At 40.2% G+C, this 26,608-nt stretch overlaps 2 protein-coding genes across 9 annotated transcripts in view; one reads left to right on the top strand and one right to left on the bottom strand.

Moving 5' to 3' along the window:
* tpst1 (tyrosylprotein sulfotransferase 1) overlaps positions 1-7,434 on the top strand; it is a 43,940-nt gene extending 36,506 nt beyond the window's left edge. The window contains exons 4-7 of one of the 4 annotated variants that reach the window (XR_004695143.2): positions 2,848-2,901; positions 3,403-3,469; positions 3,762-3,787; positions 7,007-7,434. Coding sequence is in view for 2 of the 4 variants with exons in the window: in XM_035153452.2 (XP_035009343.1) it covers positions 2,848-2,901; positions 3,403-3,438 (90 nt within the window). In the remaining 2 variants the exon portion in view is untranslated. The remainder of the gene's footprint in view (positions 1-2,847; positions 2,902-3,402; positions 3,470-3,761; positions 3,788-7,006) is intronic. The other 3 variants (XR_004695144.2, XM_035153452.2, XM_035153453.2) reach the window with 3 other exon arrangements.
* A 1,965-nt stretch (positions 7,435-9,399) lies between these two features.
* sgsm2 (small G protein signaling modulator 2) overlaps positions 9,400-26,608 on the bottom strand; it is a 103,737-nt gene continuing 86,528 nt past the window's right edge. For all 5 annotated transcript variants that reach the window (XM_035153446.1, XM_035153448.1, XM_035153451.1 and 2 more), the window contains 10 exons: positions 24,224-24,369; positions 22,615-22,743; positions 22,318-22,500; positions 21,382-21,768; positions 20,967-21,091; positions 20,764-20,846; positions 15,336-15,445; positions 15,132-15,228; positions 14,575-14,742; positions 9,400-13,591 (listed from right to left, as the gene is read on the bottom strand). In XM_035153446.1, the coding sequence (XP_035009337.1) occupies positions 13,503-13,591; positions 14,575-14,742; positions 15,132-15,228; positions 15,336-15,445; positions 20,764-20,846; positions 20,967-21,091; positions 21,382-21,768; positions 22,318-22,500; positions 22,615-22,743; positions 24,224-24,369 (1,517 nt within the window). In that variant the 3' untranslated portion in view covers positions 9,400-13,502. The remainder of the gene's footprint in view (positions 13,592-14,574; positions 14,743-15,131; positions 15,229-15,335; positions 15,446-20,763; positions 20,847-20,966; positions 21,092-21,381; positions 21,769-22,317; positions 22,501-22,614; positions 22,744-24,223; positions 24,370-26,608) is intronic.

Genomic DNA, 26,608 nt, shown 5'->3' with positions numbered 1-26,608 from the left:
GCTTGAGGTCAGAGGATTGCTTCAGGTTACTACAGTTTCCCAATCATGCAGACATGACACTGGGCCTTTCCCAGAGGGACACCTCCATCTGTTTTCTCTACAGTTCGATCTGTCGCTTGCGAAGGCCACAAACCCAGCCTCATCTTTATGTTTTTTAATCATACATCACTTGAATGATCAACATGTGACCTAGTGTGTAACCAGAGGTCATTGTGCTCCTCTTCTCCTGTGTGTGTACGTTGCATTTGTATCTGAGGAGAAGGTGTGGATAGGCTCGGAGCAGTCTGGCCTGGATCCCCTGCAAAGTGGGGAAATCAGAAACATGCGTTTGCCTGGCTGTCTCTGCTGCTGGAAATCATTTCCGATTACACTCAGTGTCTGGCCCTGTTTCAATATCAGCTAAACACGCAAGCATGCATGAAGGCACATGGGGTGGTTAAAAAACAAGTTATTTGTTTTGGGGAAGTTTTAATCACTGGCGCCCAGAAAGAGAGCACAGGACTTTAGACCACTCCTCCATCTCCATGGAGCTCCAACACAGGCTCACATTAAATATTTCCATTGATTACATCACTCTCGTACTACTCTGTCTATTAGCTCTATTGTTGATGAAAATAATATAAATGAAACATTCATATCAAGACTGTCTGAATGTTTGACTTTAAAATGAGATAATAGAACCTTTTCAGCTGATCTTTGACCCTGTGTTTTACCTAGATCACTGGTCACCAAACTTTTCGAGCCCAAGATCACTTTTTAATTCCAAACTCTTGCAAATAAAGAGCGGTAAAAACCTTTATTAACAAAAGAATGGATACATCTATGTTGCACTCAAAACATCCATGGACTTGTGCAGCCTATGAACCTATGAAGAGCCACTTCAGTACCCTAGCACTGAGTAAGGTTTTCCACCTGCTAACCTGAAATACCCTGTGGTACAGGGACAGAGACGTGTTTGTTGGCTCTAAAACTATTTTAAAACATTCATGCCTTTCTTCTGTCTTCTTAAAAGACAAACAGTTCCGACATAAACACTACGTACAGTGTTGAAGTGAGAATTGTCTTGGATAAGGCCATTAGTACTTTTCTAGGAGACCCTCCCTTCAAGCTTTTGGACAGAAAATCTTTCCACAGGAAAGGCACAATATGAACACAAAGCAGGATCTTTTCCTGCGCCTGATTCTGTTGCTGAAACTGAAAAGTTTTTCTGCCTGAAGGCGAACATATCCCCTCAGCTTGGCAGCGCTTGCTCACTGCTGTCCCCTACAGTAGTAAATGGTAAATGGTCTGTATTAATTTAGCGCTTTTCTAGTCTTGATGACCACTCAAAGCGCTTTACAGTACAGTTTTTGCCATTCACACAAACATGTATGGGTCCATTGGCATGCAGATGGGGAAGACTGGGATGGAACCGCCGACCTTCTGGTTGGAGGACGACCGGTCTACCTCAGCCACAGCCGCTACTACTACTGTAGTAGTACAGTAGTAACTGTATCCTCCTGTTTCCTGTCTTTATCTGGTAAATTCCTCTGATATTGAGCTTCTGTCCAACATTACACTGCTGTTACTCATTGTCCAGCCTTTCTTCCACATTCCTCTTCTCTGGCTTGCAGCTTATGCTACAGTGTTGTTTTCATTCAAAGCTGGTAGTGAGTTCATGTCCATATACAGTTACAGTCTCTGAAAAAATACTTCCAACACTCACAAACTAAAAGTCTCTGTGTACAGGGGAGCACAGTGCACCCAAGTAACCTCTAGGATATTGACCTCCACTCCCCCTCTCTCTTGATGTGACCTTTTTTAAACACTCAGTCAGCCTCCTGCCAGCAAACTGTCACTGTCTCAGGCTGATCTCATGTCAGCCCCCTGGGGTGAAACTATAGCCCTTTTACACAGTCTGTTCAAGACAGGAATGTGGATCCTTCATTCCGCCCCATCCTTTGTATAACAGGTACAAATATGGCATGCGGATGCCTGTATGCTGGCAGTGGAGATAGACAGAGGGCAGGATCGATGTCTGTGTAAAAGGGAGAGGCGGCATGGCTGACAGCGCCATGATGTATAAAAACAGTGAGTGCGTCCTGAGTCTGAAACGCCACTGTGCTGTTTTGAAATGTCACACTGGAGAGGCTTTGTTTGGTTCAGTGTAAACAAGCTAAGACCAAACAACATATGTCTGTATGAGGCCTGTATTACACTAGGAGCTGTGTGAAGTTCCTTGCATGTGTCCAGCAGTTTCAAGCTTTTCTCTTGCAAATGTTTACCTCACACAACGGAGTGTCACTACAAGTTAAATACATGTCACACTCTGTTGGACTAAAAGCTGTGAATTATGCTGTTTTACATATATCTAATTTACCAAAGGGTTCCCACGGCTCCTTAAAAACCAATAAATTAAAATCAATGAAACTAAAGGGATAGTTCACTAAAAAATGAAACTTCACTCATTATCTACTCACCACTATGCTGATGGAGAGATGGGTGAAGTATTGAAGAGTCCACAAAACCCTTTTGGAGTCTCAGGGGTAAACTGTGTTGCAGCCAAATCCATACAATTGAAGTGCAGGGTGCTTGTTAGCATCGCTACATCCCCCATCTTTAGGCTTATAACATGGTGGTGAGTAGATAATGAGCGAATTTTCATTTTAGGGTTAACTATCCCTTTAAATTACATTTTTTAAGTTCTTAAAAAGCATTCAATTTGACTTTAAAAATGGTGCAAGAACCCTGTACCAAGTGATTAATAAAAAATAATCTAGTAAATCTTCACCATGGTAATCCAGATGATGATTTCATGCAGATTTAATACATTTGTCGAGTTCTAAACCTGGTCCTTTGTTTTCCCAGGTCTTTAAAGGTGAATTTCAGCTACCAGATTTCCTAAAAGAACAATCACAACAGGTACAGTAACATTTCTGCCTGTCGCTGAGGTTTTTTTTCTTCCTAAATCAGCTTTCTTCAGTGTCTGATTTAAGTAAAACTAGTGTATAGCTCAGTTGAAGATCAAATTACAGATTTCCATCTGCTCAAGGTTCATCCCTTTTTTTTACTTGATTTTCGGGACATCTAATGCAGCCTGTTGTTTTTTGGTCCATGCTTCATCATTTTCTTCATGTTTTTGGTCTTTAGTGGTGATTTGTTTGTTAGTCTCTTTGTGTTGTTGCCTTTTTGTCTCTCATATCAAGAGCCTGATATTGGTTAAAGAGCATGTCTGCCGTCTTCTGGTAGTTGGATGCATTTACAGTTGTTGTTTTTTTTTAACACTGTCAATCTCTTTGTTCACGGAATGAGCGAAAAAGACGATTTATATGCTGAAGTCAGTGAGTCAGCTGTCTGGACAGCAGTTTATCTGTCACCCTGAGCACTGGTACTGTAACCTATGCTGTCTGTTTCTCCACACAGATCCAGAAGTCTGCAGAAAGACCCAACCCCAGTTAGAGCTGAAGGAGTGCATCACCTTAACACACAGGTACTACACAGGATTGGAGCTTACCAAACTCCAAACTACTCAGCAAAAACTCTGTGTTGACTGAGATATTAAATCAATAAGTGTTATTGTTAAAAGCAATTTCTCCATGCAATAATAAGTCTTGTTTGTTTAACGGTACACATACTAAGAGTTCAATATAGTGTTCTATATGCTTTCCTGAACACCAATATATTAAATATCTATCAAAATTTATTTCCTGGTTTCCTCCTGCCTAACAATAGAACTTTTGTTTCATTCTTACACAACATTTGCATATGGTGTGTTATTTCAGAAGAAAGTGGACAGCTCCGAGTTCAGGTGAAAACTCACCCAAGACGCATTGAGAAGGCATTTTAGTTTTGGGGCCTCATTTAAAACCGTTGCCTGATTTATAAAAAGGGACATTGCCTTCAGGTGTGCATGCGCACGGTTTTATAAATCTGAATGTTTCTTTACGTATGCCATTTTCGTCTTTTGTGCGCACGTAGACTTTTAGTATGAATCCAACACACTCTTTTATAAATGAGGCCCCAGATCACTTTGACCGCATGCAGAGCTGGCCTGGGAAGAATGTCGCCACAATGTTTTAGCTGTGTGAAGTTTTGTGTTCTGCTAGTGTCCTTGTCACGACTGGTAGCATTAGGCGGTACCTCCAGCCCAATCAAGTTGCAAAGGTAGTGCAGCTCCTCCAGGATGGCACATCTCCCAGCACAGTCTCAAAAGGATGGAGGAGATACCAGGAGACCGGCTGTGACAGGAGGAAAGCTGGACATGGCTTTAGATGGTTACTAACCCAGCAGCAGGACCGGTATATGCTTCTTTGTGCAAGGAGGATCAGGTGGAGCACTGCCAGAGCCCTACAAAATGACCTCCAGAGGGCTAATGGTGTGCATTTCTCTGACCAAACTGTCAGAAACAGACTCCATGAGGGTGTCATGAGGGCTGAACGTTCTCTAGTGGGACCTGTGCTCACAGCCCAGCACCGTTCAGCTCGATTGGCAATCGCCAGAGAACACCAGAATTGGCAGGTTTGCCACTGGCGCTCTGTTCTCTTCACAGATAAGACCAGGTTCAGACTGAGCACACGGCATGGTGAACGTTACGCCGGGTTTACACCGGACGCGGAAGCGCCGCGCAGCGCCAAGAAAAGCCAGGCGCCTCCTTTCCGCCCCCCTGTTACACAATTGTGCCGTTCGCATCGGCTGCGATGCGCCGCGCAGCGCCAAGGGCGCCTCGCTCCCTGCACCGATGATTTCGGCGTCAAGTCTATTTTTTCCGCTCGCCACGAGCGTATCGCGCCAGGAAACACACTGAAAAATGATTTAAAACGATATAAATGACATATTTTATATGATATAAATGATCAAATATGCATCCCATACTTTGGATTCCCCTTCTGTTGTCCTGGAGTTTCAATTTCCCAGATTTTTCCACTCACATTATAAATGTCCCCCTCTGCCCATCCACTACAAGCACACAAGCAGACAGACCGAGAGAGAAAGAGAGGGGTGGGGGGGGGGCTATGAAGACCATCATTTACCCCCGAACCCCGACATTCAACGGGTACAACAACAAGCGGAGAAAGCAGAATCGCGGGCTGACCGGCGCGGAGAAATGTGCGTCCGGTGTGAACAGCCAGGCGGCTGCGCGCTTGAGAATGCATCCGGTGTAAACCCGGCGTAATGCTGCCTGTAACATCATCCAGCATGATCGGTTTAGCTGTGGGTCACTGATAGTCTGCGGAGGCATATCCTTGGAGGGTCGCAAAGACCTTCATGTCATAGCCAACGGTACCTTGACTGCTGTTAGGTACCAGGATGAAATCCTCAGAGTGATTGTCAGACCTTACTCTGGTGCAATGGGCTCTGGGTTCCCCCTGGTGCAGGACAATGCATGTGGCCAGAGTGTGTAGGCAGTTCCAGAAATGACTAAGGCATTGATGCCATTGACTGACCCTCATGTTCCCCAGGCCTGAATCCAATTGAGAACGCCTTGGACATTATGTATCAGTGTGTACGTCGCTGTCAAGTACCGCCACAGACTGTCCAGGAGCTCAATGATGCCCTGATCCAGATCTGGGACGAGATCCCCAAGAACCATCCGCCGTCTGATCAGGAGCATGCCCAGACGATGGATTGCATACAGGCACGTGGTGGCCATACCCACCACTGCGTCGCATTGTGTTGTTTTGATGAAAATTCACACAAGTTGGATCAGCCTGTGATTTCAAATTTTCAATTTGACGTCGGTGTGATTTTGCATCCAGCCCTCAAGGGGTTAATGATGTTGGTTTCCATTGGAACTCCTCACGTTATTTTGTCCTCAATGTACATCAGTGTTCATCATGAATATTTTGTTCATTGAGATCCTGTGTGTGATTTAAGTGTACCCTATAACTTTTTTTGAGCAGTGTATATTGACATAATTGTCAGTCTGTGGACCGAGTTGGACATTTGTCTTCTTCTACTTCCTCGTATAAACTACATCAGTGGTTGGTAGCTGGGTCAAACTGCAGGTCAAAATGGTTGCCAGATCATTTTGTTCATTTGATTATTTTTATTTCACCATATTGGACTTGGACTGGCATTTGGGAGTAAACCAGAAGCTGATCTTTGTCTGCAACATTATTCATAGAATCACTTCTGATTGGGAATTTGTTGTCAAAGTAAAAGCATGTTTGTTTTGTTGCTGTTATGCTTTATATCATATATAATATATAGAGCTGAATAACAGCTTTTATTTTGAAGTCGTGAACTTTGGTCTGAAGATTGTGATTGCTTATCAGACTTCTGAAATAGCCGACATGTATGAAAAAATAACACCAGGTATGATGAACACAAAGTTTTTCTTACTTGACTCTGTGTAACGCGTGTGTGGATGAGGGCATGGAAGAAGACGACTCACAAATTGTTTCCAAGAATTTATTTGCTCCTGCAAAGGACAATATAAAAACATGTGTCCTTCCTAATTTCTTGTCTGCACAACAGCTCCCTTAGCGATGTGGATTGCATTGTGTGTATTACAACACATACAAATACATTAATCAGACATTACAGTCTATTCTTATTTATAATAAGATGTTTCCAAAAACCATGACATATACATGTGCAAAAGCCTGAACAGTGACACCTACTGGTCAGAATAAGATAAGATAAGAAGTCCTTTATTATTCCCACAATGGGGAAGAGTCAAAAGGACATCGGCAAGTAACATGCAATACTTAAGCGTGAGGAATATAGAAAATAGATAGAAATATAGAAACATATGAATGTAATTATTAAACCAGTATATACAGTTTAAAGACAGGATTAAATAAACAAGGTGCATGGAGTAGGGTAACTACACAGAAACATAGAAAACTAAAACATTTGACAAAGAAAGAAAACATACCTGCAAAGGACAATATGAAAACATAAGTGTCCTTCCGGTACTTTCTTCACATCAGCTCCTAAACATATAAAAATACAGAGAAAGAAGTATGTGACTTTGCTTTACTTTCATGGTTATTGTAACTAACATTCTATCCTCATATTTCAGTACGGGAGAACAGACCATGGACGTCATCTCAGCCATCTCACCACCTGTGTTGGGTCTCGCATTTCAAAGGTCACATGACCAAAGTTGGACTTTCTCCTCCACCAATAATCGTCTGCGGAGAACTCTTGGCCTTCAATATTGTACTGTATAAAAATACTACACGTTCTCACAACCACAGAATGTCTGCTGATCGTTAATTTGGTGTCACATCACACACTGATTTTTAGAAGTGATCTCTGGCTATTTAGAAAAAATACTGCAGTGAACTGAAATCACAAGTATTTATGAATGGAAAATTAGCTTTTGGAAGATGCAATACCTATTTTAATGTTTAATGTTTTTTTTCATGCCTTTGTATTGTGCAATGTCATGCTGATCAGATTCAATTATCAACCTTGATAAATAATGCTTTTTTTTTTAAAAGCTTGGCTTCTGTCTGTCTCGTTTTTTCTTCAGGAAGAAGGTTAACATTTAACCATATTAAGAACAGTGATGGAAAGTGTAACTCAACATTGAATTTTAATATAAAATTGAAGGTGATTTAGTTTTTCTTCGGTAAACACCAGGGGACTAATTTATTAACCGCGCGACACAACTGTTCCATAAGAACATATATAACATATCATAGTGTGTTTTTTAAATTGCTGCGGTTAACAAGTCTATGCTATACATGGTTCTGGTTATAGGTCACGACTGATGAGTAAAGTAATCGTTCCGATTTCAATAAACATAAATACTGCGGTGACACTCATGCGTAATCCTGGTTGATGATGCATGTGACATCGAGAAGTACGCGAATGGAAGAATTAGTGGGAAACAAGTGTTTAGTGACTATAAATCTTTCCTGTCCCATGATGATGACTGAATCATCAGCTCATATAGATTCTTTAGAGCTGTGATCTTGGATCTTTGTACTGAACTGAGTCCAGTATTACACAGGCCTCCACCTTTAAATCTGACCTCACTCACACTAGCAGCAACACTTTTATTAATGATATCACTGCCGTGGCAACCAAACAATCTGTCATTCCTCACCTCCACCTCACTAATAGGCTCCTCAATGTCGGTGTCAGAAAGTTTGCGCTTCTTCTCATCGCGTGATTCCATGATTCACCATAGAAACCCATTGGTCAGCAGGATAATTCAATATTCATAAGGTGCTTGTATTGACCATATAGGTTGAATGTGGGCGTTTAGAGGGTGGAATATGAGGCAGATCCATGCATGCATATTTCCAGGTGGAGTGTGATTTATAAAGAGAACATTGTGTTCACACAATTTTATAAATCTGAAAATTTGTGGCTTTTATGTATGTAGTATGAATCCTATACGCACTGTTTTGTAAATGACACCCCAGGTAAATTCAGTTTAAGTCGAAAACATTTTCAACCCTCACTGAGAATTTGGCTGCTGCTGGTTTTCTTCTATTATTGAACAAAGCAGAATTATTAACTTGGACTTGGGTTAGGGTTAACCCTAACCCTAAAGTTTTGATTAATCAAACTGAGTGACAGTAAGAGATGTCTATCTGCAAGAACTGTGCTAATATAATCCTAATCTAGATTTCTTCTGTCTATAGCTATTAACTAAATTAATTTATTGTTCTGTATAAAATGATAACTGATGGCTCACCCTGTACAAACAGAGTGAGGAGATATGTTGCTATATCTTTGTTTGAATAATGTCATAGAGGCTCTTTTATTTTATTATTAAAGATAGTGTTTTTTCCTTGTTGTGGATTTAACTGTATCTGTTGTAAAAACGCTATAAAAAGATCACTGGTGTGATGTTTAGGTTGTTTTTGGAAGGACTCTATTGAACTCTGTGACATGAATGTCATGGTAACACATGAGAAGCACAGGCTTAAGCACAGAGGCCCCCTGACAGATCCGGTGTTACATTAGACTCTTGGATTTCAGATGTGTGATCACAATTTTTTTTCTATCACACTATTGTTGCGTGCTGTGATTATGATGTGCTGGAGTCTGACACTGTAAGATCATGAATAAGACCATATGTCGTCAGGTGAGATGGTTACTGCTCTATACAGACAGGCCCTGTATCTAATATGTTAATACTGTACAATAATAGTCAATATTAATTTAAACTGAATAATATTAACAATATTGTAAGTCTTATGCTTTGTTATCAAACATCCCACACCCCAAGCAAAACTGGACTTACCATTAATGTGGGGACCAAAATCTTCAAGCTCCCACACAACAGTTGAACCTCGTGAAAAAATCCAATCCCTCCAAGCGGAGCAGGGCACTACTACCACCGCTCTGTCTTTACATGACTTTAGAGGAACATTTAGAGAAGCAACATAAAATGTATCAAAAGTCACAGTGACTTCTTTTGTGGTGTCAAAAGGAAAGAGAGCAGCACACAACTGAACAACCCCTTATTTAATAATACAGTACATTCAAGGCAAATGATACATCCTTACTAGTACATATTCAGCAATGCAATCACTGGCTCTCTAAATAAATAGAAATTTGAAATCTTGAAGTCAGTGCACAACATTGAGAAAGAACACTTAACAGTCAACGTGTACATAGTCTGCACACAATCTGCAGCTGTGCACAGTTTACACCTTCGACTATAGTGCCGCTAAAACCAACATAAAAAATAGATCTTAAAATAAGTTATATGTTCTGACTGTCTTCATAGAAATATTGGGTTCTTGATTCATATTTACAGGAATATAGAGTTTGATGGATTTTCTCAAATGACAGAAATTACAGAATCCAAGATCACCATTTTCAAAAATATTTTACACACATAGTAAACAGTCAGATGCTGTATGAAATTGCACATTGTTGTCATGCCACAGAGGGGGCTGTTTCAAGTAAAGTCCGACCGATACATTAGTCAGTCGATTTTCTCTGCCCATGTAGACCTATATCATATGTTTATACAGAATACAATGCAGAAAAAGATTGATCTCAGACAAATTTGTGCCACATGTTGGTAGTTTGCAAATGTTCATTAGTAGTCTCTGGGCAGGTGAACTAAGACAAAAGAAGCACATCGCAAAACCTATCAAATGAATAAAGAACTTACCAACCTTTTTTACTCCCCAAAACACGCTATCATAATCCGCCCCCAAAAAATCCAGTATCAGTGGGGTCTAGTTTCAAGGCTTTGGTAGACAATGTCCTGATTGGAAGAAAAGGCTCTGCTGTGGGCCCAGGCTTCCCTTAAGGCCCCCACTCTGTCGCTGTGGAGGCAGGATGGGGGAGGGGAAGAGGCCGTAGCAAGGCACATCCACACCACCGCCCATTCCTGGGATCAAACTAGCGAATCAGAGAGACAGATGACTACAGTGCACTTCAGGATTGGGGAAGACTCTTGGCCCTTGAATCACAGGTGCAGGTCCGTGCTGGATGACCAATCATATGCAGCCATATTGGACATTTGAAGGAGGTGAGGCGGGTGGAGATAAAGGGTCACACTGATTAGAGGATTGGAAACGGTATCAAAATTGTCCCAGATTTCCTTTAGATGTAATTATTAATGTATTCTTTGCTATTACTGTGAAGCCAATCCCAACCTAATACTGATTCAATGAACACTCAACAAAGTTTGGCATCAAAAGCAGCTTTTGTCTCAGGTACTTTTCAGACCTGTGACCAGGGGTCGGTTATTTAGACCAGCCTATTCTGAGCTTGTCTTCTTTTCTGAGGCTGGACTCGAGGCAGTAGAAAAATTTGGTTCAACATGGATGACTGCAACCACTTTTCCTGATAGCACTGCTCAGCAGCTTTCATGCTGTCTTCAGATCAATGTGCATGTTTGACTCCAATTCCAAAGGAAAACACTTCAAGATATTTCTTATGCTTAATGCAACCCCATGAAAAGACCCTAACCAACATTGAATGTGACTTAGTGACAGGTAAAGCCTGATATATGTGACTTATGAACACATAGAGCTCTGTTAAAAACACTGGGTGACATGTTGTAGTTTATAACTGTAGTACAAGATTGTGCTCATGTAACAACTAAATGTCCAAGAGCGTGGCACTCATACCTCACAACTCTCCAACAACATGCTGACATGACAGAAGACATGGATATTCCTCCCCTGCCACTGAATCACTAATAACCTCAGGTCAACTATGAATCTGACACATGACTTTGTGCTTTTCCAACTTTGTGAAGAGCTGATCCATTATAACCACATTATGTAAAATGTATGAAATAGTATAATACCCGAAAATTATAAATATAATAAATGTCATAATATGATTAGTTAACCACAGTCCATTTCTCAAATCAAACTCCCTTCATGACATGAATTCCCAGACTTAATGGGGATATACAGATTTTGAATCCGGTGAAAACCTTGAACCCTCATCCTGCTGCTGTAACTACTCAGTATAACACCAGACTGTGGAGGTGAGGGGGCTGGGAGGGCCCCTTCACCACAGAGGATCAATCAGCACATTGATCCTCACGCTTAACAGGCAGCGACTGGGCTGCCTCACGAGGGACTCAGACACACGGGACACTGAGAGACAGGCACAGAGGACCGAGACACACGGACAGAGACACTGAACTGCAAATCTTAGACTTAGACTAACCCCTTTAAGTTAAGTTTAATTTATGTTTGCTGACGTGTGTTAAATGGCAATAAAAGAATGCTGAAACCTGAATGGTTTGTGTCTGGCTGCTGTGTGTGGGAGAGCCCCGTGGCATGGTCAACTGCCACACCGATGTGTATTAATCTGCCACTGAAAACAGTCCCCAACAAATGCACTATCTATTGTAAAGTAGGGTCAAAGTGTCTGCTTGTTTTAAGAGTCTCTATATCTGAAAGCAGTTTTAAAGATTTGTGTCTTCAGTAAAACAGACAGGACAGGGACTTTGTGTTTTCATGGGATCTGTTGACAATAATAAAATATAGAATAATGTCAGCCTAATTCTTAACTCTCCCTGTAGACATGGGTATATGATCAATTCAAGTTTGTTATCTTCTTATAGCCTCTTCGTCTCCTTCTCCTCACCAGTCTCAGACCTATGAGACTTAATTCATTGGACACTTTTTCTTTTCAAATATCCTTCAGTCACCATGTCTTCTGAAACCTTAAGCAGTAAAACAGAGGCTGATTTTAGTTACTGAGCTCAGTTCAGTTTAACACATCTAAGAAACTCTTGGCCAGTCACTAAGCAACACTGACAATTTAAAGTATTGCTGAGAATAAAAACCAATCACAGAATTTCATGTAGTATTTATTCATTAATCCTTTACATTGTGTTGTATGTGTATGGTCTAAATCTTGTTTAAAAGCCCTCCCCACACTACCACACGTGTGATGTGATGCATGTGTGATTGGGAATGGTTAATCCCTTAATTTAATCAGAATTTTGGCTAAAACTACTTCTGAAATGCATGAATAAAACCAAATGTATAATATGCGTGTTTAATCAAAGCATCTAAATTCCCAAATTCAATGTCACAAATTGTAGAGATATTCCTAAGGGCCCGACCTCAATGGTTGTTAGAGCCGTAATTAAAATCATGAGGTAAAAAAGAGGATATTTTGTGTGAACGAGGACGGCCTGTGTGCTCTTGTCCTAACTGATGTGCTCTGCTGTTAGTTTGGTTTTCCATCTTGGAACGAGGATTAAACATGCTCTGACCACTGACTGACATGCTCAGAAAAGTCGGCTGCAAATCATCCTGAGTTTCTCAACAATTTGGCCTGTTGTGGCCCCTCCAGCCTCCACTGACTGTGGTGAGGCCTTCACAGGTGCCAGGAAGGAAACCCTCACAAAAAGTGCAACAAGTACCTTGGACTGTTACTGATAAAGGCAACATTTGTGTGATAATAAAGTCCTTGACAAAAGGAAAAACAGGGATTGGGTTGGGGTAAAAACACACATGCTAGTTGTAGAAAACACTCATGAAAAGGTAGTTGGCACAGTCCATTTGGTCACTAATGAAAACTTCTTCGTGGCTTAGTCCTCTGCTCCTCTGTGTAAATCCTGAACATTACTGGCCTCTGCTGGAGGAACACATCCAACAAACACTGACGATGCGTCAGCCTCTATCCAATATGTTCTGTTTCAGAGTTGAGGAAAAGGGTGAAACTCTAGAACTCTGATGACTAATATTGAATGTGCATGTGTGTGTTTGTATTTGTGTGTATGTGTGTTTTCATGCACGCACACAAACTGCAAGACTGGGGAGACTCAAGAATGTGCTTACAGTGTGATCAAACTTACAAGCATGCAGACCAATCCACATGTCTGAACGGACACCATGAGCATTCCATGTGAAGGTAAATGTAAACAGATCCAGGCCAAGCTCCAGAGCCAGTCTGTTTCAGCAGCACCGCGGCCCCACTCCCAGGACCTTCCATTGGACAGGGAGGAGACCTGAACCCTCTTCACCTTCTCTGGATCAACGGAGCTCTGGAAATCACTCTGGCGGAGAAAACATTTTCTCCCTCTGCATTATCCCATTTCTCCTCCTCCTCTTGCTCTTCGATCACTTGTTGTCCATCAGAGACTGAACTTTGTGGACCAGCTCACGTGCTATCTTCAAGATGTGTTGGACATCATGACGCTCAGCCATCTCTGTGGATCAGACACACTATTAGAGAGGCTTAACAACTACACTATATACAACTAAACTCACACAGAAAGCATTACACAGCCTCAGCTGTAATAAACAAGCTTAACTGTGAACCAGATGTGGTTGGATGACACCATGAAATAGTTTGTCTAAAGCATAGCTGCCTTATGAATGAGGAATATTATTATCTAAAGATTCAGCCTGTGGAGTAAAATCATATGCTGCATCTGAAATGTATAAGTGCTCCTTCTTCTTTTTCATCTTACTGTACGTGTTTGCTGGGCAGTTTTCATGTGCATAATAATATTTTCCTGCAGGTTTGAACATGGAAGCTACTTTAGTGATTTTAATACTTTTTAAAACTTCTTCCAGATGAGCTAAATGACAGTCATCCAAACCATCCATCATGTTCCAAATTCATTTCAGATTTTGGGCTCACTTTTTACCTGATGTTTTGTCAAGTTTGCATTGGTACTACTACCACATTTATACCATTTATCAATTATGTAATATTTTTTATTATTTTACTTAAATCTATAATGCTTTAAGTAAACTGAGATTTTTGTCTGTACTGTTTCTGTATTTTAAACTATCCGTATACTATGGAGTAGCAGGTGACAGTAAATATTCCATAAACATGATTATTTACACATTTAAAATGAAGTATAGCACTTGGATATCAAATATCTATCTGCTGAAAGTACTACACTAATGTTACACTAACAAACAACAAAAAGTATTCCTCTTTTTACTGGAATCCCAATGCTCCCATTGCACAAACTACAACTGAAAGAGAGTAGCAAAGTAGAAAGAATATTCTCCATTAAAAAACTAAAAACAGTATAAATTCCACAATATTAACCTCACAAATGTGTTGTCCCCTTCCCACAGGGGGGTGCTGAATCACCCAGAATGGCACTAACACAGCAGCCATAACAGGATAGTGAAAAATAAGCAATGTACACTACAAGTGTGTCTTACTTACCATTGAAGAACTTGATAATGTCAGTGAAGTCCATGTTGTTGTCCATGATGATCTCACGGTAAACTGTGACCAGTGCCAAGGCCAGGAAGAGGACGAAGTGTTGCGAGGAAATTCTGGGAGCCACCCAGATCACCTCCCACACTGCAAACACATTCTCGTACAGGAGCTCTGCACACACACAAACACACACACACACACACACACGTCATTATTGCTACATTTCTTCTGAGTGCTCTTTTCAGTTGGCAAACAACACAACTGTACAACAGCTACTACTCCTTTTGAAGATTTTGTACTTGTGTAACACTGCATATAACTTCTTTCAGTTGTGAACTTCACCTGAAGCACATAGCATGCTAGAGGTCTATGCTGTGCAGTGTGCACTTCAGTTGTAACCCAAACTGTGTGGTGTTCTATGACTTTCAGTTTCCCCTCTGCAAAAAATGCTAAATGTGTGAGGAGTCTTTCTGCTCAAAAAGACCTAATGTAGCTTTAGAGCCGACAACTCAATGAGTCACAGAACACAGGTCAGTGAGAGTAAAGGAAAGGTTGTTCACCTCTCTTGAAGTCCAGCAGGAACCAGCGGTAACAAAAGTAGAAGTGAGTGTAATCTCCATTTTGGTGAAACAGTTCAAACAGCTCAGAGTCCAGGATCTGACAACAAAGACAACGCCCATGGCTTTTAGTGGAAGTGTCACATTCACTCTCTGTCTATTTCTCTCTTTCACATAGACAAACAAACACAACAAAGAGTCTCTCACCTGGATCAGTGACCTCATGTTGGCAAAATGTGTGTCCATGGCTCCACCATTAGGGAAGTTCTGACTCATCCTCTTCATTAGCTGAGTGAAACAGCTGTACGCCAGGCTCTCTAACACACACACACACACACACACACATAAATTACATATGGTCAAGTAACCAGGACAACACTGTACACAGTAATTACATAATCCAATTCAACTCTGAAACAATGACAACACTTTTACTTCAAATCAATTGTACTGCAATTTAACTACTGTTCTAAACCTGCCTGTTTTGAATGGGCTGTTTTCTTTTTTCTGCGGTAATGCTTTGGAGCTACTTCAGAATTATTCCTGATCATAAGTGAGTCCTCCTCAAAGAGTCCCACAATACCTGTCACTTTTTATTGTTTGTGTGCTGAATGTTTTGTGTGTAGAGCTTTTTATTATGAGTCAATGGTGCAGAGGGAAGTTAGAAAACTTTGTGTTCATCCTACCTGGTTCATCTACAATTAAGATTTTATAATGTGTGGCTCATATATAAGTTTGAATGATTTACTTAAATGTTATTTTTTCATACATTGCATGGTGGCTATTTCAGTGGTCTGTTAAACATCTAAAAAAATGTCAGACCCAAATTCACAACTTTTCAAAACTAGAATTACCGTACTGCGGGTTGTATGTCTCCACCAACCATTGCAGTTTCTGTCTACGTAAATGTCTTTTTCCAGATTTATATAAAGTCACAGTGACCTTTACTTTTGACCACTGAAATCGAATCAGATAACCTTTGAGTCCAAGTGACAACTAATCAAAAGATCTTGAGATATTACATTCACAAGGAAAAATGTGTTTTGGGAGGTCACAGTGACCTTGACCTTTGACCACCAAATTCTAATCAGGTCATCCATGAGTCCAAGAGAATTGTGCCAGATGTAATGAAATTCCCTAAGGGTAGTCCTCATATATCACATTCACAGGAACGTGGGTCACTTGACCTTTGACCTCCAGTCACCAAAAATCAAATCAGTTCATCTTAGAGTCAATGTTTGTGACAATTTTAAGATATGTTCAAGAAAAACATAAACATACTTTGTGAGGCCACCATGAACTTGGTCCAAGTTAATGTTTTTCTAAATTTGGAAGGATTCTTTCAAAGTATTCCGGAGATATCACGTTCACAAGGCAAAAAATGTGAATTGTCTCCAAAGTCTAATCACTTCATCCTTGAGTCCTCAGGAATGTTTGAACTAAATTTAAAGAAAATCCCTCTGGGCCTTTTTTAGATATAGCGTTCACTGCAAGGATGGACAGACAACCCGAAAACAAAATGTCTCCAGTCTCATAAAAGCTCTGTAATTCAGCTGGATGTGAAGCATGAATGTTGTTGCCATGAAGAAGATAAGCACCTACAGACTGTGTAAAATTGAACCAATTATCCCAAAGATCTGAAGGCGCCTTTTGACCCGTGATTTAACTAAATGTAGTTTATGTGAGGATGTAGATGAAGACATGTTAAACAAGGTCCACAGACTGACCTTTAACACTGCCTCGCCCCCTGCGCCCCCACTCATAAACGCTGACTGCTACAGAGCGCTGGAGGCTTGTTTATTCCATTTGTATTAATATTGGTGGACGCGCTCTTGTTTCAGCCCTCAATGTGTTGATGATTTTGGTTTCCATTGACTGTTGTTACGTCATTTTGTTATCAACAAATTATACAATGTACATCAGTGAAGATTTTCAACTTGAATAATTCTTCAACTTGTTAATTCAACCCAGGTTTTCCTCATCAATATCTGAGCGCGTCCACATGAAAAGGAGCAGTGTTTCAAACTGTTATATTAGAAAAAATAGGAGAAGAACAAACACATTATCCAGACTAAAGGAAACACAGTTACAGCGGCTAAATGCAGGAAGGACAGCTGGTAAAAAAATCACTGATTTTGTGAATGTGTAAGGTACGGAGCTCCCCGGTGACATTTGGGAAAAAAATATATAATGTGTCCACAATATAATAACGCATGGGAACAAGATAAATAACCGTTGGCCACAAGATATGATTCTGTTCTTTGCTAACAAGACTTGTCGAAGTCTGACTCTTATACCGACTCACTTAAATTGCCTCTATCGCTAAATCTCAATTAATAAAGAAAAATAAGGATCATCTATCGGATAGATGATCCTTATAGATTCTATCCTGTAAGAATTACCACCCCATCAGCTTATTATCTGTAGATCTGAAGCTCCTGTCCAAATTGTAAGCTACCCGTTTGGAACCTGTCCTTCCTAATGTTACCTCCTCAGATCAGACGGAGTTGATTCAAGAAAGACAGGCCCTTTTTAATGTGAGGTGTCTCCTCAATGTGGTTTACAACCCCTCTTCTTCAAAGACATCAGAAGCTGTGATTTCAATTGATGTGGAAAAGGCCTTTGATCGGGTGGAGTGAAATATCTTTTTTATTCACTGGAGAATTTCAGGTTTTGTAAGAATTTAGTCACCTGGGTAAAACTACTTTATACCTCTCCCTGAGCATCAGTTAGAACCAACTTCACCCGCTCGAAGCAGTTCCCCTTGCACTGCTCCACCCGGCAAGGCTGCAGCCTGAGTCCGCTCTTGCTATTGAACCACTGCCGGTCGATCAGACCCCCGCATAACAGTTGTGTGGAGGAGTGGGTGCGAGCAGAAGATTTCGCTATATGTGGATGACTTACTTCTGTATCTATCCAACCTCTCCTCATCTGTTCCGGCTGCTCTGGACATATTCACCTTATTTGGCCATAAATCAGGTTATAAGATAAATTTAGATAAAAGTGCATGGTTTCCCCTAAATGGAGTAGCATATAAATATCCCCTACATAACTTCCCATTCAAAATTTCTCCACACGGCTTCACCTACATCTGCATCCTAATTGGGGATTAAATTAAAATTTTATTTCACCCCAGCTTTTAACCCGGTTAAAGGAAGATTTCAAACATTGGTCATTACCACCTTTATCTATTGCAGCACGAATAAACTGCATAAAGATGAACACTCTACCAAAATGTTTCTACTTCTTCCAGTCTATACCCATCTTCCTCGCTTATCCTTTTCTTCATAATATTGATATCCTAGTGTCCGAATTAGTTTGGAATAAAAAAATACCCAGACTTGGAAAAACCCTGTTACAGAGGCCTAAACCCCTTGGAGGACTGGCCTTACCTAATTTTATGTTTGACTACTGGGCAGCCAATCTTAGAATAATTCAATATTGGGTACAGTTGGATAATTCCCCCTGTCTGGGTGATTGTGGAGGCTACCATCAGCTAAAACACCTCACTCACAGCTCTCACTCCTGCTCCCATCAATATTTCATCTTCTCCTTACTCTAAAAATATTATCATCAAATCAACGCTTAAAATATGGACAGTTCTGAGATCTACAATCTTTCTCGCTCTTGACTCTGATAGCCACTAACCCAAGCTTTCATTCGTCTCTGATAGATGGAACCTTTTCCTTATGGTCCTCCCTTGGCCTCGATACCTTAAAGGATCTATATACATCAACATTTTGTCTTCGTTTCAGCAGCTCTCTAAGAATTACGCCCTCCCTAAACACTTCTTTTTCGGATAAATACTAATCTGTAGCTTTGTACGAAATATTCATCTATTGAGTCCTTTCTGGACCCACTAGCATCCACAAAGTGCGTGTGCCTTGCCATGTACAACTTTATCTATTCTTTATGCCCTGTTTCCTTAGATAATGGAAGGAGGATTTGGGGGAGGGGATCCCGGATGAGATGTGGAGTAAAATTTTAAAATGGGTACACTCCTCATCTATCTGTGCAAGGCACAGCCTGATTCAGTGTAAAATCCTTGACCGTGTACAGATGACAAAAGCTAGGATGGCTAAAATCTATGACAATGTCAACTCTGCATGTGAGAGGTCTCACATGCAGAGGCCCTAGCCACTTATATTTATATGTTTTGGTCACACCCCTCCTTGCACAGTTACTGGTCAGAGGTGTTAGCACTATCTCAACAAGTGTTGGAACTTGCCTTGTCAGCTCTTTTCGGGGTGGTCCCCTCTACTACATCCATGCCTAAATACAAAGGTGGCCTATGCCACGTTTGTAGCGAGGCGCCTTATTCTCCTGAGATGGAAATCCCCTACGCCACCCTCTTACTCCTTATGGATCAGAGATATTCTCCATTTCAGTAAGCTCGGAAAAATTAGATGTACTGTGAGAGGTTCATCAGTTAAATATGAGAAAATATGGGGACCTTTTCTCAAGTCCCCAATGTTCCAGAGTAATGACATCTAGTACTCTTGCCACTAATATCACATGAATCTGAAATGGACCGAGCTGGTTAGGTGTGTTGTGCCTTTTTAGTTTCATCTGCTTATTTCTATTTACTATTACTATCTATTTTTTGTAATTGTGGGGTAGCTACATAGATATGTATCCATACCTGTTTCTGTTGGGTGTTCGGACTGTGCAAGATGTGTTGTTGTTGTGGTGGTTGTATTTTTGAGAAAAGCTAACTCCGGGTCTACATCCAACGCTAATGTTATCACTATTATTATTACTTGTATTATTATTGTTGTTATTATTTTCTTATTTAGGTTTATTAAGGTCTCTCAGTTCTATTATGCTTTTCAATATTCTTTTTGTTGCTATTAATTTTTTTGTACTATAGTTTTAACATTGTATATCTAGATATAGATAAATATCTATATATCTATATCTATTTTCTATTTTATTTTTTATTTATCTACTTATTCGTTCTCTATTTCTATCTTTCTACTTTGTACGATCTGCACATTCATATTCGCCCGCCCAGAAGAGGGTATTGTGTGTGGAGACCATTGTATGCCCTGAAAAACTCAATAAATAAAACTGTGAATATTTGTGAGTTATTTGAAAATTGAGGAATTAGTAGGTAAATTTAAATAGCGCCAAATCAAGACATATATTATGTCAAGACTCTTTACGGGGTGAGGTCGAGACCTTACTATATTATGGAGAAAAAGTTCCAATGACGAGCAAGCACTTGGCCATAGAGGAGAGAAAAAACTCCCTCTGAACAGGAAATAACCTCTAGAACCAGACTAAATATGGGCCGCCATCTGCCTTGACTGGTTGAGGTTAGAGGAGAGGCTGCTTGTTAAATTTAAATCAGTTTATTATTTAATACATTTACAATTTGCTTTGGTTTTGGGTGATTCAACTTTACAAACTGACAATTTCATGTAATATCAATATAAACAGGAAAAAAAACGTACTTTGTGTGATGTTTGACTGCTGTGACAAAGAATCTAGTTCATGCATTGATTTCATTGTAGCATAAACTTCAACACATAGCTTCAAAATGTCTCATGTTCATGCCAACTGATACTGGGACCGTACTGTTTCTGAACTTTTGGCAATTACTAGTGTGTATAGGAGGAGCCCTTCTTCTTACCATCATCAAGGATGACCATGAGTGGAGCGAGCAGGTCACACATACCCTGAACGTAGCCCATCTCCAAATGTTCCCATACATAACTGCAGGCAGGGATAAGACACACATCACATTTAACTCAATACATTTTCTGTGCATGTTACACTGAGAGTCAGTATATTTACTCAAGTATGCTATAGTTGTTATTAATATTATTATTAAACCTGCACATGATGTTGCGTAGTTTCTCCAGGTTGGCTGTAGTGAAGTAATAGTAGTTTCGGTCGCAGCGTTGTACATCTTTGTCTATCCTGTGGAGGTTCAGGGCGACTATGTCCAAAAGCTCGATCTGTTTAAAGGAATCATTGTTGTTAACACCAGTGAGTAACTGAGTATCCATGACACCAGGCAAATAGTATGTTTCCATCTTGGATACAAGACTATTCTTCATCTACTAGCTTCAGCATAAATCTATGAGCCCCACATTGGTAAGAATGAGTTCATTCATTCTGTCAAATACAGGTCAGTGTGATGAACATTACCACCTCTACAGTTGAGGTCACTTATTCCTGGAGTTCACCCCACCTTCTCAAAGTTGGCATAGTTTTAGCCTTTAAGTCATATTCAAAGCAGACGTACTGTATATGACGACAGTGATGGTGATATCCCCTCAGCAGATGCTCCATTGGTCACCAGTTTGTCCAATTGGCAACACAGCCTGTCCTCGGTCAGAGAATCCTCACGCCCCCCCAGCCCACCTGGAGTCCTGCCCTCATCCCCACCCCCCCCTTCCTCCTCTGTGCTCTGACCGTCGTCTATGCTTGACAGGATCTGGGAATGAGCAGAGGTCACTGAGTAGTTTCTGGAGGAGGGGAGACCCGAGTCTGGGGAGTCAAACTCCACTAGAGGACGCTCCTCTGGGGGGAGGGCGGCAGGAGGGATCAAGGTGGTCATGGTGGGAGTACTGTCCTCTCCACTGGGGGTCTCCTGGCTGCCTGCGTCTGGCTCATCCACTGACATGAACACCTGGAGATGCAGTGATGGAGGGTGTGGGACTTAAATAATTATCTCTCAGTTACAAACTGTGATAATATATAAGGACAGAGGATACTGCACCTTTTACAGATTGTTAAGCCCAAAAAAAGCAAACTGTACATGTATGAAACACAAGGTGATGTGAAGCTCCCTGGGTTTTATGATTAAATGATTCATCTAATAATTAATTCAATATCAGCCTATTTGTGTTACTGCATTTGGACATTTCTTTTAGCTGCGATGGTCTATATTTTTGCAGTTTGCATCAGTTAATCGATGTGCAATATTTGCACTACTTCACCCAAAGATTTAAAATAGCCAAGTTTATACATTGACTATATAAATGGGGCGGCATGGTACAGTGGTTAGCCATCTCAACTCACAGTAGGAAGGTTCAGGTCCCAATTTGATATATATATATATAAATTTCTTTGAACTGTGATATACATATATATATATATATATATATATATATGTATGTATGTTCCTGATTGTAAGTTGGATTTGGATGTTGCATCAAACTGTGTTGAGCCTCCTTACCTCATTGCTGAGTGTGGAGTCTCTGTGAACCAGTCGTAGGACATGACTGTCAATGCTGCTGCCTGAGGAGAGCTTGGCAAAGATGGCCGACTGCATCTCCTTCTCCCTCTGCTTCACAATCACCTCACAAGCCTTCCACTCCCGCATCACCTGCTGGTAACGCCCACTGATCTTTGCATCAATCTTTACAGGAAAAAAGGGCAATCAAACACTGCCTTTCCAGTTTGGAGACAACTTATATTGTCTATGTGTGTGTATGTGTGTATGTGTCTGCATGCCTGTGTGTGTGAACTATACCTGTCCCATGTCCTTTTTGCCCATGCCGAATTTGTAGTGTCCCAGCAGGAAAGGCCAGACCTCCTTCCTGATGTCATGTTGCACTCCACCATAGTAAACCAGCCTCAGCAGCTCCAGTTCCTTATAGTTCTACACACACACACGCGCGCACACACACACACACACACACACACACACACACACACACACACACACACACACACACGAAGAAGAAGCTTGGTGTGAGTGCTGTGAAGAAGAGGAAGTGCATCAATAATGGACGGAGACAACAGAGTGATCCATACTCGGGAAGATAAAGTACAGGTTTGTAAATAAGTTATGATGACTTTGTTGGAGCTGATGAATTATTACAGTGGCTGCTCTGCTATCTGTCTCTATACATTTTAACGTCTTGACCATATTATGTTATGATTCGGCCCTTAAAATTTAACTGAATTGAATACCCTTTTATTATAATTCTTTCATCTTTTTGCCATGGATATTTTTGTGAAGCACTTTGTAACCTTGTTTAAATAAGTGCTATACAAATAAAGTTATTATTATCTTGTCACACTGCACTCCTTAATGAGACTTAATTTTACTGAAACTCTTTACTGAAACGCATTTTCATTAGAGTGAAGGAAAGAGTGGAGATTGCAGGATCAATACATGATTTCTGACACTAAATTAATATAAAACTACATCAGCAGAGGACACAGAATACCGTGTATGAGGGGAGGACAATATAGAGACCTATTTAACAATGAGCTGATGAATGGACAGATATGATGTTTTAAAGAGTTTATTAAGTTTACTAAGATCATGTTTAGTGTTGAGTGAGCGCGGATGACCATCACTTTCCCATCCACTTAAAACAAGAAGGAATTATTATATGTATATTATCTAAATTTAGAGCAATAACTATAAAAGACAAGACACTATTTGCATATATCCCTCTGAGATTTAGTTGCACAATGTAGTTAATTCCCCCCCAACATATTTTAAGGTGAAAAAGGGAGGTCATGTGTTAGGAAGCACACACACACACACACACACACACACACACACACACACACACACACACACACACACACACACACACACACACACACACAGATGAAATACAGATGTTCACCTCTTTGATTGACAGAAAGGTGAGATGCTTTTCTTCCTCTAGTTTTAACATGTCACTCCTCACAATTCAAAGCAATGACTCAAGCTGCTCTGCTCTTTATAAACAAGATACTTCTTTCACATTTGTTTACCAAAATCTGATATGTGCTATAAAATCTTCACTATTAATATTATATCAAGTTGTCTTATTTCTCAAAAATAGACTGTAGGAAAGAAACCTTTGCTCCTTATTATTATTTTAAGGACTATTCCTGACAGGTTGGGACAATTTATCACACTTTATAAGATGCTGCATTAAATAAGACTCCCCCACTGCACAAAATGATGATGATTAATCATTGGGGGCTGATCAATACCAAAAATGACTTGGCAAGCTGCTTGGATGTCTTGCCTCTAAATCTCCCGCCTGTGGGAGGTGTCATAGTGTGATGGAAGAAGATTAATATCTTTGGTGTGTTTCTGCAGTTTTCCATGAGCTCAATCCAGCTGTACCCACCTTGCAGTCTTTCTGGTACTTGCTCCACACCTCTTTGCTGAGGCCCCCGGACGCCTCACATGGTCTGTCTGGAGGAACAATGTTGTGGTTGACCAGAGCTGACAGATGAGTCCGCACAGTGGACAGGTGTCGACAGTAGGCCAGCCCTGATGGACAGATTAGACATGGACACACACACACCCACACACATATACAGCTGAGACTAAGCAGTGATAAAGTCAAGACAAGCAAATAGAAGGTTTTACAATTCGGACAACACAAAACTCCACTACAGTATAATGGAGCATCTAAACGGAGTAAAAAGAACCTCAACAAAAGCAGCAGAGCAAAGCTCCTGCTTCCACGACTGACAGATGTTCATATAAAGACTAGACTCAAAGGGTGGGCATATAGTTACTAAACAGTGCTATCTTAAAGTCAATGAAGACGTCTCCTTTTGGAAATTCCTACAATCTCCCAGAGTTCTACACTTCTCCTTCAAGGTTATCTAACTATGACATTAACCTTGCTGCATACTGAACTAGGAAGGTGGAGACATTAGGCACTGAATGTCTATGTTGGCTCGTGGGTTTTTTCCCCTCTCCTTATTATAGAGCGTGGTCTTTCAGTTGGAAGGCAGGACTTATTGATTTCACTTATTGATTTATCAATTTTCTAATGCTGTCACTCAAAACCCTGTGCTTGCACTGAAATAGCCCCTGTTTGTGCTCAAATTGTGCGCTTGCACTCAGATTTCTTGCGCTCCAGCTCCATATATTGGTTGTGAATTTTGACAGACAAAAAATCCAAGCACAGAAGAAAAAATCCAACACCAGAGGAGAAATCTGAGAGCAGACGTTGCACACGCGCACAGAAGCAGTGTGCAAGGAGCAGAGCTAAAGCTGGAGCACAGGAAATACATCCATGCAACAAAATATCTTGAGTGCAAGTACACAGTTTGTGCACTAGTACAACAAATCTAAACATAAGCAGGGGCTACTTGAGTACGAGTGCAGGTTTTTAGTGAGAGTTTTACAAAATCTTAATTTGAAATCAAGTCATATTCTCAAACTGAATGAGCACACTCTTCAATTGAGAGAGAAAAAAACCCATAGTCACTGACACAGTAGAAAAAACATTATTACATTACATTTCATTTAGCTGACGCTTTTATCCAAAGCGACTTACAATAAGTGCATCAACCATGAGGAACAAACTCAGAACAACAAGAATCAAGAAAGGGTTACAATTTCTTCAAAAAAGCAAAACTACAAAGTGCTATAAGTAAGTGCCATTTAAGTGCTACTAAATTGTTAGTTTTAAAATATTATTCAAGGTATAGTCGGAAGAGGTGTGTTTTTAGTTTGCGGGGGAAGATGTGTAAACTTTCTGATGTCCGGATGTCAATGGGGAGCTCATTCCACCATTTAGGAGCCAGAACAGCAAACAGTCGTGATTTTGATGAGTGTTTAGCTCGCAGTGAGGGAGCAACAAGCCGATTGGCAGATGCAATAACAATTTACAATAACAATAAGGTCTCATAATGTCAAACGTTGACATAACTCAAATGATTTTTCGTCTTCATTTACACAGACAAAAAAAGCTGAGTTATGCTGCAGAATGGCCCAAAATCTATGTATCTTAATTCTATGCTGACATACATTATTATATACATTTATATACAGATTATCACTTAAAGTTGCATTTTCTTTTTTCTTTTATGACATCAAAATTAATGTACATTCCAACTCCTTTCTTCATACTGATGTTGTAATTAAAATGATCCTTAGAACAGCACACTACTTACTCCTTTGATTTATTTGGAATTATTGTATATTGTATTACATTACGGTCAGCAAACATATTATTCTATCCAGACGAAAGTGCACTGAGCCATTCATTAATTTTGAAGGGGAGTTTTCATCTCCCTACTGTCACAGAGTGTTTGCTATAGGAACTGTTGGGTTTCTCTCTAACATTGTAACCTGACTCTGTAAAGTGCCTTAGGATAATGTATTTTCTGATTTGGTGCTATACAAATAAAATGGAATTGAAGTAAAATTGTAGTCATTTTGAAGTTGAATTCTTCACAAGTAGAATTTCATAAGAAATCAAATGTAATATCTATTATCTATTATATAATAATGTAATAGATATGTATTTACTATAGTCTATGGATAAAGTCTTATTAATTCTCGTAACAAAATAAACAAATAAATACGTGTCAAATCAAATTCCTTACATAATTACAGACTTAGCATAGTCACACTGTTGAGAGCCAATAAAAAAGAGCTAGATATTGATTACAAGCATTTATTAAGATGGCCCCTAATAGATACAATATATTACCTTGTGTGACAGCAGCAGAAATGTGTATATCAACACAATTCATCAAAGAACCTCAGT

The sequence above is a fragment of the Hippoglossus stenolepis genome, chromosome 4 (assembly GCF_022539355.2).
Source record: "Hippoglossus stenolepis isolate QCI-W04-F060 chromosome 4, HSTE1.2, whole genome shotgun sequence".
In the NCBI taxonomy this organism is placed as follows: Eukaryota; Metazoa; Chordata; class Actinopteri; order Pleuronectiformes; family Pleuronectidae; genus Hippoglossus; species Hippoglossus stenolepis.
This window is presented reverse-complemented; position numbering and strand designations above follow the sequence as displayed.